This window comes from Barbus barbus, assembly GCF_936440315.1.
Source record: "Barbus barbus genome assembly, chromosome: 38".
NCBI lineage: Eukaryota > Metazoa > Chordata > Actinopteri > Cypriniformes > Cyprinidae > Barbus > Barbus barbus.
In genome coordinates this window covers 23,657,062-23,680,253 of record NC_136716.1, presented here as the reverse complement: position 1 = coordinate 23,680,253, position 23,192 = coordinate 23,657,062, and the positions used below count along the sequence as shown (strand labels likewise).

At 35.5% G+C, this 23,192-nt stretch overlaps 1 protein-coding gene across 1 annotated transcript in view; it reads right to left on the bottom strand.

Moving 5' to 3' along the window:
* LOC306857482 (cadherin-12-like) overlaps window positions 1–23,192 on the bottom strand; it is a gene marked incomplete at its 5' end in the record, with an annotated part of 225,742 nt that overhangs the window by 63,860 nt on the left and 138,690 nt on the right. Inside the window, 3 exons of the mRNA XM_079397461.1 lie at window positions 820–1,114; window positions 20,596–20,778; window positions 20,920–21,035. Of these exons, the coding sequence (XP_079253587.1) occupies window positions 820–1,114; window positions 20,596–20,778; window positions 20,920–21,035 (594 nt within the window). The remainder of the gene's footprint in view (window positions 1–819; window positions 1,115–20,595; window positions 20,779–20,919; window positions 21,036–23,192) is intronic.

Sequence of the window (23,192 nt, the reverse complement as noted above, 5' to 3'; positions counted from 1 at the left end):
TTGTTACATTTAGGCTTCATTGATTGGCTTCCATTTTATTTGTTCTTTCTTTCATAAATTGTTAGTGTAGTTTTGCTCCTACAGTTGTTTGCATTGTTCCTTTATTTTATTGTATCTATTTTATTTTATCCAACTATTGTTTGCATTGTTCCCCTATGCTGGAGAGTAAATTTCCTTATTTAATGACAAAGGCTTCATTTATTGGCTTCCAAAACGGTGACTGATTTTTTCAGTGTACTTTAGTTTCGCTCCGAGGTTTGTTTAAATTGTTTTATTATGCTGAAGAATAAGCTTCAATATACCAATTTTGTAACACAGTGATCATCCTTGTAAACCTTATTTTTTATTTTATTTATATATTTTTTTTTAGCTCCAACTTTTGCTTGCATCATTCTACTGTGTTGAAGAATAACCTTCAATATGCCAATTTTGTAAAAAAACTATATTGATTTTAAGATAACAAGTTACACTGTTAGTTAATTATATAAATTTAAGCAATATAGCAATCCTGTTTTTAAGTTGTATAAATCCTTAGTTCAGATTAATGTAGCATGAACAAACATGAATTATATTAATATTATAGACTAATATGATATATAGTAATTAAGTAATTTATTATTTATAGATTATTATAATAATAAATATATTTTTTGTTTATAAATTAACATTATTCTAGAATAATAAAGGCTGTAAAATATTGTTCATTGTTAGTTAATGATTCATTAACTAAAGTTAGTGAATTCAACCTTATTGCATTATTTCCATAAATAAATAAATAAATAAATGAAAAATCCGGGAACATCTTAATGGGCTTCTTACCCACAGGTGACATCTCAGGTACACTAGCTGCGTAGGGACCTTCCAGGAACTTTGGCTCATTGTCGTTGATGTCCTGCACCTTGATGACAAACTCTGACTCTGGTTCCAGCGGTCGGTTGGTATCGATGTCCACCGCTTGAGCTCGTAGCGTGTAGTAAGGCTTCTCCTCTCGATCCAGACTGCGTAAAGCGTGTATGTCCCCGGTGATCTGGTCGATGGTGAAGATGGTTCCAGCGCCATCGCCTGAGAGAGTGTATTTCACTGCGCTTTCCCCTTTATCCAAGTCAGTGTGCAACTACAGGAGACAGAAAGAAGAATATGTAATATGCATCTAGAATACACTGAGTGGTCAAAATTGTGTACGATGACCATAGTGGTATATTTGATGAAGCTAAGCGGAGTTGCAAAACATTGCCTTACTTTACCAAAATATTACAAGTTGTTTCAGAATAGTGAAAGAGAGCACTGAATTTAACTGAAGCATGCTATAACTTACAAAATGTAATAATTGCCAGTGACGGCAGATTACAGTATTTACATAAGAATAGCCTGTATAATGTTTAAACTTCACAGAAGAGTCTGGGAGTTAATAATGCAATTATTTCTGACAGAAAACTCTAGTGTTTACTCACTGACTTCACATTTCAGCATACTTGAGATTTCCTTTGATTTGAACTCTAAGGATCTGAGCCTGCAGGTAGATGAACCTGACCCAAATCTATCTGCACAGTATGTTTTGAGTTTCTTTCTATTATTTATTTTATTTATTTATTATTTATATATATATTTTTTTACTTTGCCCAAACACCCCTTTTTATTTTTATTCCTGCCCTCAAGCTAGATTTTACAGCAAACTTCTCATATATTCTTGGAGGAAAAAAAAAAAAAAAACTAAAATTGACTGATGTTGGCAAAATTCTGATTTTGAGTAGTTTTGATAATATTTTCAGTTTTAATCCATTTCTATGACATTTTTTATGAATATATTGTTTTACGTTTTTAATGATTTATAATTTTAATTGAATTTTCCAATCACATGATTCTATCTATCTATCTATCTATCTATCTATCTATCTATCTATCTATCTATCTATCTATCTATCTATCTATCTATCTATCTATCTATCTATCTATCTGTCTGTCTGTCTGTCTGTCTGTCTGTCTGTCTGTCTGTCTGTCTGTCTGTCTGGTCTGTCTGTCTGTCTGTCTGTCTGGTCTGTCTGTCTTTGTCTGTCTGTCTGTCTGTCTGTCTGTCTGTCTGTCTGTCTGTCTGTCTGTCTTGTCTGTCTGTCTGTCTGTCTGTCTGTCTGTCTTGTCTGTCTGTCTGTCTGTCTGTCTTGTCTGTCTGGTCTGTCTGTATGTCTGTCTGTCTGTCTTGTCTGTCTGTCTGTCTGTCTTGTCTGTCTGTCTGTCTGTCTGTCTGTCTGTCTGTCTTGTCTGTCTGTCTGTCTGTCTGTCTGTCTTGTCTGTCTGTCTGTCTGTCTGTCTGTCTTGTCTGTCTGTCTGTCTGTCTGTCTGTCTGTCTGTCTTGTCTGTCTGTCTGTCTGTCTTGTCTGTCTGTCTGTCTGTCTGTCTTGTCTGTCTGTCTATCTGCAGTTACATGAATTTAATTCTGGTTTCAATTCTACATTCAAACCGACACCACATTTGCTATCTCATAAATTCTGATTCAGTTCAATCCAGTTCCATTTGAATTTAGGTGAATTGCATTTGAATGCAGTCAAATCAGTAATATTGTTCACTAATTTTATAGCATATCAGTGCTGTACGGTGTCATTAATCATATGCAAGTCTTTTATCTGAGGAAGCATCAATCAAAGATTGTGCCGAAGTTGTTGAGACAGTAGAGTTTAAAAAAGATTTAGTTTTTCCCAATCTGCATAATATCTAGAGAACACCATAAATCAAAAAGAGAGCTTAATTATCAGACTGCTTTATTGTCATTTATCTGCACATTCAGAAATGAATGAAAAAAAAAGATAATAGAGGTACGCAAAAGAAAAGAGAGATTTTAAAACTCAGCAATTACTCCAGTAATAACTAGAAGTGGAAAAGTTAGGTGATTCTAATTAAAAATGTAATTATCATAACAATAGCAATCAATTGCTGAGTCTTCGAGAAACCTCACAAATATCCATGCAGAACTGGTGAGAACATCTTGTCTCTCTCTCTGATAATAAGTTCAGTAAAAATATAACACAAACTGGACTAAGCGGCCTTCCCAGACGCTCATTACACTCTCAGAAGAAACACTTGCTCTTATTATTTCACAAATATGACAAGTTCAAACCGTTTAGTATAAACTGACAAGCACAGAAGAGTGATAAAGTGAGAATTATGTTTTCTGCCAAATCAGAAAAAAAAAAAAAAAAAAAACAGCAGGGGAGAAATAGAAAGCATGGAGAGGTTGAGTGTATACTAAGCTGCCCGTTATCTGTTAGATATATTCATACACACACCATTTTATGAATGATGCTCGTAAAATGAATTGTTTAGGAATTTTGGCCTTTTAAATACTTTTTAGGTATTTTAAGAATATTTTTGAATATTTTATATTACACTGGAGTACTTTAAAGTGAAAAAGTTAATCAATTTGATTTGGATAAGCTCTTTTTTTCCCCTTTTTTAAGAATATTTTCACCCAAAAATGAAAGATTTGCTATATAAATTGATTTATCCTGAGGCCATACAAGATGTAGATACATTTATTTCTTCATGGGAACAGATTTAGATAATTGTTTTTTGTTTTTGTTTTTGTTATCACTTGCTCGCCAGTGGATCCTCTGCAGTGAATGGGTGCCGTCAGAATGAGAAGTTCAAACAGCTGATAATCCACAAACCATTAGTCAACATCTTGTGAAGTGAAAATCTGCATTTAAATTAAGACCATTGCTTCGGGCAAATACATGTGTCCTCCATTCATAATATCGCTTTCTCGTCTTGTCTGAATCAGGAGAGAAATATGCACAGATCAAGCACCGTTTACAAGCAAAAACAGTCCAAAATAGTTCTAAACAAATATGTATGTGGATTTTGATGTTATAGGTCAACAGGGGAGGGATTTTTATTTTATTTTTTACTGGAGGAAGCATTATTTTGGATGATGGACACAATTTTCAATATTTTTTTTTATTTAATTTTTTTTACAAACACAGCTTTTCACTTCACAAGACATTAACTGATGTACTGGAGTCATGTGAATTGCTTGTGGATTATTATGATGTTTTTATCAGCTGTTTGAACTCTCATTTTGACGGCACCCATCCACTGCAAAGGATCTGGTGAGCTACTGATATAATAATACATTTCTACTAATCTGTTCAGATGAAGAAACAGACTCATGGCCTGAGAGTGAGTACGTTTTAAACAAATTTTCATTTTTGGGTGAACTATTCTTTTAAATAGAACTCTGTGCATATTATGTGCATTTTTTTTTTTTAAATTTGTGATTTACCTGATATGACATAATGCTAATTTCTGAAGCACGTTTAAATATAAATACTTTTATTTCAGCAAGTGGAAAGTTACATTGCAAATAATGTATGGCTTCACACGTATCTGCTTAACATCTTTAGAAAAATAGTGCAAGTAGGCTTAGACCTCATGCTATTCTCAGCTTATATATCTCGAGTAAAGATAAGCACTGGATTTCACATTATTATCTCAGTCAACAGGTGCTGAGAGAGCAACAGTTAAATACTTGCCTCCTCTCACAATAGGGACAATTAGAGGCCTGTTCTACTGCTTGCAGATTCAATAAGGTCCTAATATACTGGAGGAATAAATAAAGGCTCTATTATCATTCGGAGGCATAAGCGAAGAATCAGCCTGTCAAAATTACTTCAGCAGTCTTTTTAGTGGTTACACAACCAGTAATTATTAAAGCTGTAATTCCTTCAGAGATTATCAAGAGAAGCCTTTTAAAAATATGGTTGCATGATATAAGCTCAGCTCTCTACATCACATATGTGTTTCTGCGCTCTGTGTGTGCTTATAATCATATGGTTCGCTACATGGTGTCTGGCCTGTAATTAAATGCATGTTTGGTTTGCAAAGGAACTGTCAGCTCCATGACTGGATATTTCTTACACACCAGGATACTGAAACCCCTTGAGGACCAGCGTTCCTGCACACTTGCTGCATGCTAATATATTCAGACCGGGCCTAAACACTCAGCCAATTCAGTTAAATAAAGACATTCCCCAGCGTGCAACGACTGCAAGGAGTCTGAGGAAACCAGCACTAGAGTCATTTACTCCAAACTCGCGTGGATATGTGTTTTATGGATCTGTTTATGTGTTTATGGATGTGAAAAGGCAGACATCTGTGCATCTCCGTGTGTGTGTGTGTGTGTGTGTGTGTGTGTGTGGTATAGATCCATTAGGGTTGTGCGGTGTGATCCAAATCTTCATATGTGTATTTTTGCTGTATGCATATGCATACTAAGATTAAAAAAACAAAACAAACAAAAAAAAACATATGATATAAGATTTTGGTATAATATATAATATAAGATCCTGTATGTTGTATGGATTATAATTTTTTTAACATACAAAGAAAGTCTCTGTGCTCGATAAGGCTGCATTTAATTATACTATAATAAAAACAGAAATATTTTGAAATATTATAACAATTTGCAATATCTTTACCACATTTTTTTATATTTTATAAAATGTAATTTATTCCTGTGATGCAAAGCTGAATTTTCAGCATCATTACTCCAGTCTTCAGTGTCACATGATCCTTCAGAAATATGCTGATTTGATGCTCAAGTATTACTGATCCTCAATTATTAATAAATGTTCTCAACTATTTATAATGGTTTTTATTTTCAAGTTTTTGCTGCTTATTATTTTTATGGAAACTGATACATTTTCCTTCAGGATTCTTTGATGAATAAAACGTTAGGTGGAACAGCATTTACTTAAAGCAGAAATCTTTTGGACATATATTCGTAAATGGGTGTGTTGAGATCAGGATGTGTGTTTTACATGCATTGTGTAGTGTTGACAAAAATAGGAGAATGAAAGCGGGTCTGTGTTTGATTTGTTAGCGTATGTGTGTTTTTGAGCGATGGGGCGGATGCTGCGTTAGCCATAGTGTTTGTATTTTGTGTTTGTCACATTTCTGGTGCTCTGGGGTGCAGATTCACTGGAAACTGTGAAAGCGGTCTCACTCTCCTGTAGTTTGTCATACAGTTTGATTGAGTTTTTTGAGAGCTTTGTTTTTGCTCACGAGGTGGAATACTGACGTGCCTGTGTGTGTGTGTGTGTGTGTGTGTGTGTGTGCGTGTGTTTATGAAACAAACACACCAGCCCCAACAGATGGAGACAGTCTCAGGTGGATAAACGGCTGATCTAATCACAAGCAATTAAGGAATACTACATTGTACTTCCGCATAAAAACTGCAGCAACACACTTACATAACAACTAGAACAAAATAAAAGCTGCGTATAAACAAACAATCAAAGTCCGTCAGGCTCAAAGTACAAATCTGACAGTAGCTTTTCAAATGACTGGATGTGCTGTGATGACAACCAAAACACAAGAGCACACAAGTTTTTGTTCTGGGCTGTTTTCTCAATATTTTCTTACAGAACTGTCCCTTTAATTGTTTATTTATTTAACAATGGGCACTTTGAGACAAAGTCTTTTACAATTTGATACACTAATTTGTTTAAATGTAAAACAAATTAGTGTACTAATTTGTTTAAAACCTAGATTTGTTTCTGTATTTTCTGGCTTATATTTAATCTCAAGTGTTTCAGTGCATGTTGTCGCCTTGGTATCCATCTGGTATCAATTTCTGAAAAACATATTAGGAGCAAAATTGTAAGTCAAGGTGGTAGTGACATTACAACTAGGGGAAGGCATAATTGGTTAAATTTTTAAATAATTTTAAAATGATTTAGATGTATAGATTTACAGCTTTAAAACCAAACTTATACAGTAGGCCTACTTTATGATGAATTTTCACAAAACAATTATTATTTTTTATTTTTTTTGTCATTTTCATATTTTAATGAATGTCTTTTTTTCGGGACAATACAATATGTGCATAAAAGGCATGTACAAAAAAAAAGTGACCTTAATTACTATAATAATTCATTGCCATTTAAAGGTTTGGGGTCAGCATGCTTTTTTTAATAAATTAATATTTTTTTTTTATTTTGTTAGGATTAAATAAATTTAATCAAAAGTGAAATATGATGTTACAAAAAATCTATTTCAAATGAATGCTTTAATAGTTTGAACTTTCTACATGTATAGATGTATATCATGGTTTTCACCAATATTTTAAGCAGCACAACGGTTTTCAATAATAAGGGATGCTTCTTGAACAGAAAATCAGCATATTAGAATGATCTCTGAAGGATCATTGGACGTTTTGCACCACAGGAGTGAAATGCATTCTACAATTTAGTTGTTATTGTATTTTTGATCAAATAACAATAACCTTTATAAGCATGAGATTTATTTCAAAGCATTTAAAAATGTTTAGATATCCCAAACTTGTGAATGGCAGAGTACATGATATGTCATGCAACTTCTTCCGTAAAAATTATAATTGTGTTCACTGATGGCTGACATCAGTGACATCTGTGCGAACATGCAACAAATCAGCCTGGTTGTTGTAGTGATATTTAGCATTTTAATAATGTGCAATTTATAAAAAGTACCAGCTTGCAAATAATTAACTGATGCAAGATAGCTAAGCTTTAATGCTTCTATGACAGATGAACGCATCTTTTTCCCTTGCCTATATCTAAATTATTCCAGAAATATGGATTACAGTTCAAAATATTAATAAGCTATATGAACAAGTTGAAGGAAAAGTGTTAAAACGCAATTTTACTTTCAAGCCAGTAATATCAGCTCACTCTGAATTCATCTGGCCTCAATGCAAGGAGCGAGCGATCCTGCTAGGAACATGGTGCACTTCAAGCAGAAATCTCATTATTATAAAAGTTGGATTAAAATATGTGGAAGGTAATATTGGCAGTGCAGCTAAATGACATTATTATTCCCTTTTTCCTTAACCAATCTTTGCCAGCGCATTCGTCATCTGTGTCATACGTTAACACTGCAAATGTCTTCTTTTCTAAATGCGTTCAGAATGGGCTGCTGTATTGCTAGCATTTCACATGCATAATTTGGGCCGAGTTATCCGTACAAATGACTTCACATCGGCAGAATTAGTTTGGCATCAGTTTTTTGTGAGCTAAACAGAATGAGCTTTGGGAGGGGTGAGGTTACTGTAGTTTCTGGGGTGTTGGATTATTATGAGCTTGGGTTCCTGCATGCAATCGACACCATTTTATGGTCATTTTGGATCATTGTTCTTCAAATGTAATCATGAGTTTAGATTAAGTCACCTTTAAAATGGATTCACTGTAATATTGAAGGCATCGGTTGTCATCCCAGTGTTTGTTATGAAGGATTGTGTATCGCACAGTGCTGCACACAGACTTGAAGGAGCTGTCATGTTTAGAGCTACTGAATAACATGTTTTCTGTAGAAACCAATTGTAACTAGAACAATTCCACAAGATAAACTTTGAATGCTGGATTGGCAACAAGCATTGAGTTTTGAAGGTTACTTTTCCCTAGCACATTCTGAGGTCTTCCGTACAGCATTATGGTACTATATGGATGAATGTATAGAGGTTTCAATAGAAGTATAGGCAATTTAAAGAACTATTGTATGTTCCACTACATGAAACCCGTAAGCCTGATTAATATGAGAATGTAAAGGTGAGATATTACTTGTTAGAACATGTTTATACCAGTTTTGAGAGTTGCAGCTTGATAACAGCTCATGTTGTTCCAATTAGAACAATTCATTGGAAATCTATAGGCTTTTTTATTTTTATATTTTGTTCACAAGCCACAAGGTAGCACTAATTACAGTCAGAAGTTTTCAGTGGAAGTCAATGAAGTTTTACTAAAAACAGTGAAATAACATTTCAGTGGATAGCAATAGGGTTTTGATCATCCATCGATCTATCCATCCATCCAATACACCTTCAAAGACTCCATCTATCCAGTAAATAAACTTTGTTCATTCCATCCATCCAGTGAATACACCTTCAAACTTTATTCCATTTACCATCCATCTGTTGACATCCATCCATCTATTTTCTTCAAAAAACTTTCAAACTGTGTTCCTTCCTTCCATCCATCCATCCTTATCAATTAGAAAATATATAATAAGTCATAACAGTCTGTGGTGAGTTTGGTGGATTCTTCTAAAACACTCTTGGAGAAATTACATTTGCAAATGTTTGTCTTATTAGAAAAAAATATCCAAGTTTGGTTTTGAGAAACCAATATAACCACTGCAGCAACAAATCATTCTCTGACACATTTGAGCCCGAGCATTGTGTGTAGCATGGCATCTTCACAGCATTACCGTTTATCACTCTATAGGGCTGTAAACAGTCTTATCAGGTGCACATTTCCAATCATGCTCAAGTCTCATTAAATGCACACAGTAAAGCTGACCTCTCTTTTAACCAAGCTATGTTGTGAGACACACGCAGGTAAAGATTGGCCTGTTTAAGATAAGCTCTCCAGCGCAAAATCCATTATTATCTGCTGCTGTTTGCTGTCAGCCTGCAAGGTCAACCCTAGATGAGGAATTCAGAAGAGGCTCAATCTGGCTTGCAACAAATTTGGTGCAGAAGAAGCACTTCTGATCCTAGCAAGGTCAAGTGTTACTTGAGTACTCTAGTATGCTGTTGCATTCTGGGAAAGCATGTTGTTATAGAAATATCTCCACCGAATCCATGTAATTGTATTCATTTGGACTTGGGGCAAAGAACAATCATTTATTGGCAATGCAGCCTAAAGCCTAAATACACATGGCCCCAATTGTCTAATTTAAGGACAAATATCATAAAAGTACATTTTAGCACTATGTCAGTCTTTACAAGGAACGCATCCATAGATAGTACATGGTGCGCTTGACCATAAATTAGCCCAGTTAAATGATCCATGGCAATGGGACTCAAAACCTCTGTTAATGCTTTAGACTTGCTTGGTGAAGAGAGTGAATGGATAATTACAGTGTGCCTTGCCGGGTCTATGTACATGGTAACCTTGATTAGTGTACAGGTCACTGGAGAGATTCTGTCTGGTCATTTGACGCTGATTACTGGAGAGAGCGGTCTGTGATTGCATTATGGAACTCTCGCTGCAGCTGCTGTGTATTTATGGAGTGTGTTATACATTTAAAGGGCCGGTTTAACCATTTAGCTTATGAACAGTTTCAAACGGCTAGATTAATTTGAAGGGATGGATGCTATTGTGCATAAGTAATGAATATAAACTTCTCATTCATTTCAAAGTCAACATGACAGAGCTCCTAACCCATTTCACTTCTGTAATGTGACATTTCTGAGTGAAATTAAATATTCAATGAAATAAAAGTAGGGCAGTACTAGATTTTATCCTTTGGGAATTGTTTGGATTTTGAAAAGTGGTAGATTGAGTCTGAAACACTTCCTGCACTCAATTTTTGATTAGGTTTTTCGTCTATATGAGGCTGAAGGTCAAGTTCACCAAGAACATAATCTTAACCTAATACAGTTATTGAATCCATTGTTATTTTATAGTTTGAAATTTTAGATGACTTGTAGACTGTAAACAAACTTATTTTTCAAAGTTGTAAATAAAACAAAGATTATTTGAGTGTGTTTTACCTGAATATTATTCCTTAAATTTATTATTTCAGTGCTTCCACTTCAAAACTCGTGTTCAATTAAATATGGTACTTGTTGTTGAAATGTACTAGCAATTTTATGAGTGAAAATTGTTTCAAAGTAAATGTGACCCTGAACCACAAAACCAGTCATAAGGGTACATTTTTCAAAACTGATATTTATACACCATTGTTAGGATAATATTTGGCCGAGATGCAACTATTTGAAAATCTGGAATTTGAGGGTGCAAAAAAAATCTAAATATTGAGAAAATCGTCTTTATGTCTAAATGATGTCCTTGGCAATGCATATTACTAATCAAAAATTAAGTTTTGATATATTTACATAATATCCTAATTAGTTTTGGCATAAAAGAAAAATCGATCATTTTGACCCATACAATGTATTTTTGGATATTGCTACAAATATACCCGTGCTACTTAAGACTGGTTTTGGGGTGCAGGGTCACAAATCCAGTATATTACATTAATGTTAAGTCAATTAAAAGGCTGCAGTTCTTAAACCAATAGACTGAAAAGCACAATTGTTGGTAATGTCAGTTGAAACGTAAAGTAACGTTTATTGCTTTTTAATAAAGTATGTCATCAAGATCCCTTTTCCCCCTTTGACATAATGTTCACTGATTAATTATGCACAATAACACCATACGCATATATTAAAGAAGTATATGCTCAGTTTGTGATTTCATATCATGCAGTCTATATCCATTCACCTGTGCTTATCTCTGTTAAAACATTCTCTTTTTGCATTCTTTTCTGGTAAAACTCTCTTGACTCCTATGCTCAGATCCATGTCTTCATAAATTATGTTGAAAAGATCTGAGAGCTAATGATAGGTGGCCTCAGACAGATGAGATTGCAGTCATTTCAGGGAATTAATCAAAGAATAGGTGGTGGGGAGAGATGAGTTGGACGTGGGTGTCAATAACACAATGGGATCGAGTAAGTGGTGACCTGTCAGCCAGAAAGAGCTCACGTAAACAAGCTGTAAAATGGATGGCCTTTCTAGAAAATGCATTATGGTATTCAAATGAGAGACCTTTCTGATGGAAGCGTTTTCTAAAGGAAAATGTTCACAGAACTAGTATGCTGACAACTTAACCCTGTTTGTATCTTTAGAAGACTGCTGGATAATATACGGTGTTTGTTTTTTCATAATAGTTAATGTTGTTGCACAAAAATGATGATTAGATTCTTTACAAAGTGTTTGTTTGTGTGTGTGTTCAACAGTAAAAATGTTTGAAATGCCAGGGTGAATTTTTATTTTTGGTGAATTTTAACTGTTCCTTTAAGAAAAAACGTGTAGCAAACAGCAGTGCAGAAGCTTAATGGTTTGTTGAAAGGCCTGTTTGGATAGCAGTTGATGAACAGATTGTGCTGAGAAAGGCTGAAGATAAATGAAAGGTGATGTCAGTGCAGGTAAAAAGCTGTGAGAATGGGAAGACTTCAAAAGATCTGGAGCAGCTCTCCCAGCTAACATTATTGGATTGGGTCTGTAAATACCCATCTCAAATTTTCCCAGACAACGTAGCATACAACTCTTTTAGACTGAGTGATTTTTCATTTATCAGGCTCTTTGTTAAGGGCACGGATCTTCTTCTGTGTTTGCTTTACGTGGTTATCCTGCGCCTTTCTCACCAAAGCTTTCTGCGCGATGGGCACACACACAGAAAAAGCCCAGTCGGTTGCATCTTTGTAAACACTGTATAAACCCTTGATCCGCTTGGGCCTCCTGATGATTCGTTTGTGCTCATCTGGGATTGAAATCCTTAGATATGAGGTGAATGTGATCCAGCTTAACTTTCTGAGAAGCTCCCTCTGCTTTACAGTCAATATGAAATGCCGTTTGCAGCAGTAAACTGATGTATTTCTGAGTGAAACTACATTTCAGGTGTGTAAATGTATATTTATGTATCTTTGTCCATTTTTACCTGGTTAGTTCATGTGTATATACAGTGCCGTGAAAATATTTTTGCCCTCTTCCTGTTTTTCTTAATTTTTTTTGCATATTTGTCGCACTTAAAATTGTATTATTACATAGTGCAAGTAAATACAAAATGCAGTTTTTAAATGATGATTTAATTTATTAAGGGAAAAAGCGGTCCAAACCTGCCTGACACTACGTGAAAAATTAATTGCCCCCTCCTGTTAAATCATGAAAGAACTTTAACCACATTATTTTAGAAAGCTGTGTTCAATTTCACTAGCCATACCCAGGCCTGAGTACTGCCAGACCTGTTGAATCACTTAAATAGAACCTGTCTGACAAAGTGAAGCATGCTTAAAGAGCAACACATCATGCCATGATCTAAATAAATTCAAGAACAGATGAGAAACAACATAGTTGACACGTATCAATCGGGAAAGGGTTATAAAGCCATTTCTAAGGCTTTGGGACTCCAGCGAACCACGGTCAGAGCTATTATCCACAAATGGAGAAAACTTGGAACAGTGGTGAACCTTCCCAGCAGTGGCCGGCCTACCAAAATTACTCCAAGAGCGCAATGAAGACTCATCCAGGAGTTCATAAAAGAACTCAGAACAACATATAAGGAACCGCAAGCCTCACTCGCTTCAATTAAAGTCAGTGTTCATGATTCAACAATAAGAGAGAGACCGGGTAAAAACAGCATCCATGGGAAAGTTCCATGGCAAAAGCCATTGCTGACCAAAAATAACACAAAGGCTCGTCTCACATTTGCCAAAAACATGATTATCCCCAAGACTTTTGGGCAAATATTCTGTGGACTGATGTGACAAAAGTTACACTTTTTGGAAGGTGTGTGTCCCGTTACATCTGGCGTAAAACCAACACAGCATTTCATAAAAAGAACATCATACCAACAATCAAACATGGTAGTGTGATGGTCTGCAGCTTCAGCACCTGGACGACTTGCCATAATTGATGGAACCATGAATTCTGCACTCTATCTGAAAATCCTAAAGGAGAATGTCCGGCCATCAGTTTGTGACCTCAAGCGCACTTGGGTTATGCAGCAGGACAATGTTCCCAGCCACACCAGCAAGTCCACCTCTGAATGGCTCAAGGAAAACAAAATTAAGGTTTTGGAGTGGCCAAGTCAAAGTCCGGACTTAAATCCGATTGAGATGCTGTGGCATGACCTTAAACAGTCCATTCATGTTTGAAAATCCTCCAATGTGGCTGAATTAAAACAATTCTGCAAAGAAGAGTGGGCCAAGTTCCTCCAAAGCGATGTGAAAGACTCATTGCCAGTTATCGCAAACGCTTGATTGCAGTTGTTGCTGCAAAGTGTGGCACAACCAGTTTTTAGATTTAGGAGCAATTACTTTTTCACGTAGTGCCAGGCAGGTTTGGACAAGTATTTTCCCTTAATAAATGAAATCACCATTTCAAAACTGCATTTTGTATTTACTCGGGTTATCTTTGAGTAATATTAAAATTAGTTTGACCTAAGTCTTTTAAGTGTGACAAATATGCAAAAAAACAAAAAAAAAAAAAAAAAAAACCATGAAGTTGGCAAAAACCTTTTCACAGCACTGTATATGATAATTGGATTACAGAATTTGTGCATTAAAGTTAATTTAATGGGACAATTGCTTGAGCAATTGCTTGAGCAATTGTACTTTGTTACTACAGTTTTTCTTGATTGCTTAAACACATTTCTTGAAACTATGCCTCGTATTCTCAATACAGTAAACACGAATAACTTCTAACTCAATTCCCCAAACTTCCTATATTCAGGTCAAAATGAAGCCATCTATTCAAAACAACTAAATCTTGCTGAAAAAACAAACTTTGCTCTCAGACATGACACACAAACAGTCAAAAACACACACACTACAACACAGTTTTACACACTGATGAGATAAATTCAAAACATACTACAAAAACCGGTAATAAGTGTTGCTTGTGGTACTCCCCAAATGTTTTATTCCTCAATTTAATGTAATGTAGAGTACAGTACAATACAGCAAACAACAAAAATAATTATTCTGCCCCAGTATCCCGTCTTTGGTCTGGGACAGGCCAAAGAACCTCTTCAACATCACAGGCCCTGGCCAGGCAGCGGGGGTAAATTCATCTCACATGCCTGATGTCCTTGTGTCATTGTTCACAAACAGTGCACTCTGTTAGTATTACCTGATGTAAACTATGGCAACAGTTTAGATGACAGTTACTGAACTGAAATGCAGAAGGCTGCACTTCTTATGTATGTCATATATCATTTCAAAAGTACAAATGTACACATTACTGTATGTGGGATATTGATAAAAAAAGACTGGATATGATTCACAGTTACACTTTTACTAGTGGTCTAACAAAAAAAACAAAACAAAAAAAACACATTACAACGTCATTGTGAATAGAATAGAAAAATAAATAAGTCTGTCAGAATTTGTAAGTATTGTCTTGTCCTCTTTCTATATATGCTTTCCAATTGAGCTATTTCAGAGAACTGGTTTGTCATTGGTTGATCTATATTCTCTTCATTAGTGAAAGTCAAGATTCACTTGAACAATTCATGGCACATTTATAAAAAGTCTAATAGAAATGTGTAGAAAATATGCTTGACAGTTTGACAACTAGATTAACCATTTTGCATTTACCGTAATTATTTATACGATGAACTAATGACTAGATGTTTTGAGGGGTAAGACTATTGCAACAGAGAACTATATAATACATCTTGAACAACATGACAATAGCAACTGATAATGGAGGAAACCACAGATAAATGTGCATAATCAGTTGCATCAATGTATCAAAGCAATCGCAAATTTTTATGGTGTGCACAAGTGACTAGATGATGAGGTTGAACAAGTAGTTTTGAGAATTTCATTTCTGATCTGAGAAATGCACCAAAGCCACTGAGAAAAACTGTAAACTGACTTTTGCCCTTTTATCTATCCATCTGGGTTCTGATTGGTGTGTGATACATTTTGACTCCTAGTGTTTCCACTTAGGTAATTGTGTGCTAATTGAACTCAAACTGTGCAGACTTGAGTGAACAGTATTAAATGCTAGTGCTTTCTAAATGATCACCTGATGTAAGCACTGAGAAATGTAGGGATTTGTGTGTAGAGTTTTGCAGTAACACTTAACCAAATCTGACTCATGTGTTAAAGCAGGGAATAGTGTTTACAGTTCAGCAAAATGGGTGTGCTTTTTGAAAAATGGCGTTATGGTTTTGAAATTTTAGTTCAAAAGCCTGGTTATAGTGTTTTAGCAATCGAGAAAAACTGTAATAGCATACATTTGGTTAATGGAAATACTATAGCATCATATGAGGGATTCTGTACATGTGCTTAAGTACTATTGAGAACTCAATACTTTTACTCAATTACATTTCTAGTGCAATTATAGTACTTTCTTATTCCTTGCCATTTCACTTACACTTTTTATGCAGGTCATAAATAAATCTTACTCAATTTACAAGCCAATACAATGTATTTGGTCATAACTATGATAATTTGTCCTTGCAAAGAGACATTTCATTAGTCACCACAACCGTTTTGACCTAAAGCAATGCATTTTAATCACTGCTGATGATGGACTGAGTTGACTCACGGTCGCGGATCATTTCATAAACAACTATATTCAAATGTCAAACCATTAAAAAATCAGCTGTTGGTATTATAAATTCGGGTCATAAGTTTGAGAATATTGGATTCATTGTCTCAGAGACGTAATCAGGACACTGAGGAAATTGGTATTAAATGACCACTGTCTCTTAATTTCAACAGTCAATTTTAAAAATTAAGAAAAATTAAAGTTTTTACTTTTAAATACTTAGGTACAAATAAATCCACATATCTGTCCATTGAAAAATGCTTTTAGCTACAGTACTAATACTTGATCATAAATTTGATATTCATCAGGAATTGTCTGTATTTTTATTTTTAAGGTCATTAATGATAAATGAAGGCAGGTGGTTGTAAGGATGGGGTTAAAAAGTTAGAGGAATTAATTTTAGCTGAAAATGATTGCATCAGAGGCAGAGCAAGTAAAATTTTCATGCAACGTTAAAAATACTTTTTTTTTTCTTCTTTGGAATAATGTGCTTCATGACCAGGAACATGCATTAAGAAAGTAAATGAGGGTCGATTTTGATTTTATGTTGACTTGAAACATAAAATGACACAGAGACACACATCCTATCAAATTAGTTTTGTACATTGGCTCATTTGCTTTTTAAAATTACAGCTAGCATATATGAAAGGTTAGAAAGCGAGGTTGACTGATGGCACTTTGTCTAATGATGTCATAAATAATGTTATATTATAAAGTTGCTTAAACCCACCGACCTGTGTCTTTGAGATTATGTATAGTCTTTATTATGTTATTAGCTCAGATGATTGAAGAAAGAGGTGAATTGTGGGTGGTCATAAGTGACAGTGAGAGGAGGGTTTAATGGTGATTGAAAGGCTAAAGCAGGATATGGAGAGGGAGAGGAAGAGAAAGAGAACTTGATTTACAGTCAGCCGAATGATTGCGGTTTTCTCTGCGAACAGACATTGCTCAACACCAAGGACGGTAGCACATTATTTAATTGCAGAATTGAGGCTTTGTTGCGGTATTCCCAAAGGCTCAATGAGGCTTTTATTCCTCAGTAATAAACGATAAAATGCTGATGTGTTGTAGACTTTCACCAGTATCTGGAGGCTGTGATGTTCTCATGCTCACAGCTTTTGCATAAATGCATACCGAAAAAAGTACATCCGCCTGCTGTTGCATATTATGTGTCAATCCATCAGCTCTTTTGCTTGAAATGAATATTTCATGCTTGCAAAAATGTTATCTCATAAAATAAGATAGCTATTTGGTCTCCGCTGCCAAAATTCTCTGTCTACCACTGCAACAAGTCCTGTTATTTCTGTTATGCAGTACATTTGAATGTCCCTGTTATATGATATTTGTAGGAATGGATAAAATATTAAACTCACAATTTTTAAAGATGGATGAATTTAAATCATTGCACTACATTTGGGTATTGCCATTTTTGTCATTTTCCTGGTTGCTGCAATAACTTCTAACATGAAAACTGGCAATTTGCTTCTTTAATTCTCCTTTCTGTAATTTGAAATGATTCAAACAAAGCATGTTTTTTTATGGGATTATAGTTGTAACTGGCATTTTATTGTGTGTGTATGTATATATGTATATATATGGGCACATAAAGGGGATTTAAGTGACTTTGAACGTGGATGGTTGTTGCTGCCAGACGGGCTGGTCTGAGTATTTCAAAAACTGCTGATCTACTGGGATTTGAGGAAATGCGATATTGATTTTATACAACAGTTAAACAAGAAGTTAATAGTGAGTGAGTTACACTTTAGACACAGTGTTTTTTTTTTTGTTAAAGAAAATAGATTCAAATATAGTCGGAGCAGAACATTTGTGCCTCGCAGAGCAGCACTGCGGTTGCTGAATGAATCTCTTTTTGAACAAAACATTTGATTCAATAATTCTTTCATAAAGTCACTTGCTTCGTAAATCAGCCATTTTGAACAAATCATTTGAATGAATGATTCAATGAATCAGTCATTAAGACAAAGACTTGCCGCCACCTACTGGCAGTTTTAGTGTTTACAGCATAGATCTACAGCATTTTATTGATGACAGGCCTAAACTCACCAAGGTACCAGCACAAAAACAAAGCAAATTTTTGTTTGTTTTGTTTGTTTTTCTCCAACATCGCACACCGGATATGTTCGGATATGGATTATTTAAACAGTTAAAAAAGCAATATGAATATACATAAATGCATTCAAGAGCTAAATGTACATACAGTATAGTCTCTCCATAAATAAATGTAATATATTCTGTTGTCTTTTTGTAACAGGTTATGAGAAGCCTCACTTTTCAGAAATGCCAATCCTTGTACAAACAAAAAGCAGTTTGCACGGCGATAGATAAAGATGATGGACATGGCAAAGAAACAATACAAAGTCCCAAGTGCAATTTATGCCTGACTAAGAAGCCTAAAGAAATGCAAGCATTGTTATTTCGCTCCTTTTTCATTTTGTTTATTCCTTTGACACCATGGCACGCAACAGATCCCCCCACCCTCTCTCTGTCACACAGCAGTAAACAAATGTTACAAGAGTCTTGCATTTATTAATCCAAAATAGACAAAAGCCTGGTTCAAGGTAAAAGCAAAGCAATCAGAAAGAAAAGCTTTCTTGCATTTCCTCTTACCTCTAAACCCCAGCCATGATCTGCTATGGTCTCGGAACTCATTGAATGCACATTGTGGCATTACCGTGTTTATTTATTTATTTTTTTGCATTATGATAATCATCTTTGCTGGTATTTTGGCTCATTGTCCTGATTAAGATGTCTTACGCAAACCGCTTTGAAAAGTATGCAAAGCAGATGCTGCCAAAGGTGGCAAAGTATTCATTCTGTGTCGCGAATCATGTTTGCTGATGTGTTGTGGGCTTGAGCATTCCATTGTCACTTGTTTCTTTGTTTCTCCTACTTCTCTTGGCAATTCACATTTACTTGCTTGATAATGAAACGGCTCTTGCAGAAAGTGAAGAAAATCCTGCACTAGGAAACCTGACAGTATAGTTCAAAATATAAAGTTAAGCAAATGATAATATGTCATTTCCTTCTCCTCGGAGTGACACATAGGATGTTCAGGTGATTTGCTCCATTAAAACTGGGTAAAGGGTGGAGGGCACAAGTTCATACATCATTAGAGGGAAAATCCTCTTTAAATGTTAGATAAAGCGAGGTGTTCAAATCATGCTCGGCTCTGCAGGGGACGAAGCCATCTGTTTTAAGATGAATTTGGCACAAAATGAAGCTCTAATCACTACTAAGAAGGAACTTCACTCTGGGAGATTTGTTTAGTCTCTTCCTTTCCAAATGTCTGTATGTATTTGGAAAAAGTAGGCGACAGTGACACAGAGGAGAGGCCCATCAGCGATGAATCTTACTAACGTGAAATAATATTCATAGTTAAATGTCTCATTTTACTTGATAAGTAGGTGGAAAGATCAGGTCAGGTTATGATCTGCTAAAGGCGATGTTCTTTGGAAGGCTACGGCACTTTTCTGCATGAAAATTGGATTCCAGCTTCATGTTGTGTTGTTATGACTGCATATTCAGAAATGCACCGCTGAATATGAATGGCTTGTGATTAAAGATCATCACTGTCAGTATGTACGTCTTCCACCAAAATGTGTGCATCATGCTAAAAGCCAATTTTCACCTCATGACAGATTCGTGTACATGCACTACAATAAAAACATTACATTATTTGACCCGTCAGCTGCATCATTATTAGAATTAATGGCAAAGTTTGCCTGCCTGTATTGTCTTGTGGCTGGATTTTGTCGCTTTTGTGGATTTTGTTGATATATTTACCATAAACACATGATTTTTTTTTTCATCTTTAATGAAACACTTTATATACCAAGTGTTTTTGTGGAGTAACATATAAAAACAGTCAGCCAGAAACCGCTGTGTGAATTATATTTGACATGAGTTTGACATTATATTTGCTTTGACATAAATTACTTTGCACTTATTCATTGTATTTTTTTTTATGCTTGTATAACTGTAGTCCGAGTTGGTTCTAAATTTAGATTCTAAGTGAATTGTGATTTGCGTGAAAATGCTGCACCCAGGTTTTATGCACATATGTTTGTATGCATGGTTAGTGAAGGAAACCAAATTTGTCTTCCTGGTCTTACTCAACTCAGTTTGTATTACTTCTGAAATCAGTGGTTTAACTTTCCTTAACGTTTATCAAACACTGTTGCGTTATTCTAAATAGGTAGGCTGTTACATCTCCTAAATCATGGTAAAAAATCACCTACTGGCAGATTGGTTTTGGTTTATCTTAAGCAAAGTTAAGAAACTGAGTCTCCGAGTTCTTTTAATATGGAACAGAATGTGTTCATTAATTTAGACCAGCAAATATAAGCAGTGGGTCTGGATTAAACGAATTAAAGGAAAGGCCGACAGATCGGGCACTGGCTTTGGCTCAGCAGATTATGACTTCCGAAAGCTGTACAGTTATTAACCAGTGTTGCAACTGAAATGCAAGCGCATCTTACCTTCCCAACATACTGTGGGTCCGAGCCCATGTATTCCTCAAGCACAAAGAACTGGTTCCACACCCAGCCCCTCTTGACCCTCTGGAATCCTCTGGAACCTCCATTCCTTCCTGCCGCCGATGGCCCCGTCTGGCTGTGGGGCCACTCTTGCCCTGGCCTGCTTTGGAAGGGAGCGCAGGAGCTCTGCTCAAAGAGGAAGCACAGGAACAGCAGCTGGCAGTTCCTCCTCAGCATTGGGCGGTCTGTTACGGTGCTGTTCCCACGTCAAGGTCCAGAGGAAAAAGGGGAGGTGTGAGACAAGAGATCCAGGGCTCCGAGGCTCACGAGCTGGAGCGTGAAGCCAGTGGGGATTGAGCAGAGGTCAGGGGTCTGGAGCTCTACCACTCCCCTAGCTGGAGAAATGACTCTGGTCAATCTCGTGGTAGATTCATCACCTGCAACTGGTAAAAAAAGAGAAATCAGTTGTATAGCCATGAAACAGATATTTAAATTTGTTTTTTTTTAAACGTACAATAGGTATATTACACATTTTGTGGAATATCTAGTCCTCTAGAGACATCATTGACCCTGTTTTGACCCCTGTTTGGCATCTGAGAGGATGTTCGGTAAAAGCGGAGAAACATAAATCCTTAATACATCCTCTAAAATGCTCTGTGGCTGCTGTGGAATACTGTCTTTCTATTAATAACGCCTGTATATTCACAGCATGTCCATTCTTATGGAGATGTGGAATTGCATACTATGTAGCTGTCATAGCAGATATGCATGCACGCACACTCTTTTTTTTGTTGTTTTTTTTTTCTGTCTTGAGGGCAAAAAAAAGTTTTTTTATCCTTGATTTAAAATCTATTGGAATTGAGGTACCTGCATACACTGAGTAGTGAGGGTTCGGAGTGCAATATTAATATTAAATAATCAATTATTTCATTAATATCAGTGCAACATCTTTCACCAGTCATAGCCAAATTCACCACTGCTCTAAGGTCAAGTTAATCAAATCAGTGAAATCAGTAACTCGATTGAAACTAGATTGTACATTGCTTCTGCTGTACATTCACAAGCACATAAATGCAATTTTACTTGATTAATGTAGTGTGTGTTTTAGCATGGGATTTGAACCTGGAATGATTTGTACAAGGAGTATGAACCTTTGGCCCATCACTTGTTATTCTTTATGGTTTAGAGAAATATTAGTTTTAGTAGTAACAGTATTAGGGCTGTGCTGATGCAACCATATAAATAGAGCAATATTTGTTGTCACGATATTGTATTTTAGATCCTTTTACCAATATTTTTATTTTGTGCATTCCTAGAATGTCCTGCAGATCGATAAATGAGGAAGCAAATCATCCAAATAAGCACAAACTGGCAGACTTATATCAGCGCGGTCAGAGACATTTCTGTGAGGTACGAGAGATTGAATCTGATCTATCAGGTCTCGAGTGTTTGATGTAGTTTCAGTCGCAATCCAATTTATGATTTTAGGATGCACTGCAATGCATTGAAATGTGACATTTATCATGATATCATATCACAAGCTATTTGTCGATAACCTAATCCTAAATCAGCTAGTTGAGCACAAGATATTTGCGACTTATTTTTATGTGACTAATACTTTTATTTATTTTTATTTAAAGCAGGTACTTTTAAAAATGATATAATACAAGTAAACTGTGAAAGTGATATCAGACTTTTTGTTTAGAGATGTGGGTGTTCATTTGATGATTATATCTTTGTCATTTTCACACCCGCATACGCTTCTCACTGCATGCAGTTCGATGGTAAAGTGGAGCGAACATTTATCTGTGAATAATTATCACATCATATCATGTTAAGAATAACCTTTGTCACTTTATTAGAAAAAAGCAATTGCATTAAAGTCAACAGCAATTTTACATAGACGCTGTCACTAGGAGCAGCTTGCAATTATTGCTGGGATCCATCAAGGATCGTAAAGAGCTAGTGGTTATCTGAGCATCTCTGGCTAGGAACGCGTTCAACAAGATGTGTCAGGATCCTAAATTACCATGATTAGATGGTAATTAAATCAATCAATTAGTTTCTTTGAAAAAGGGACAAAGCGTTCCTCTCATTCAAAAACAAAAACAACAAATAAAGCTTTCAGCATTGATTTGGCTGACATTAAACCATAATTGAGATGCAGTGGATCACGGAACGTCCAAGAGCAGAGACAAAGAGATGACCATAATTACTGGGGGCTGTCATATCTTCAGATATTGCTTCCATAGGCAATTAAGCACCGTTTTAGCAGTATGAGATCAGTTCTGGCAGCTTATGAAAGAGAATGCCTTCTAATTGGTCACTCAAACACTACTAATAAAAATCCTTGTGTTAGTAGTAGCAGTAAGTTGGAAGGAAATCTAGAATGGAGTCCAAACACCTGCGACCATATTGCATTACAAAAAAATACCAATAAGCATTTTTTTAATATTCATTTTTAAATACACTATTTGATCAATCAGTTCAGTAAAAACTTCAATATTGTGAAAGATTATTGTAATAATAAAAAACATCAATAAATAAAAAATCTATTTCAATTAATTTAAAAATGCAATTTATTCCTGTCATGCAAATCT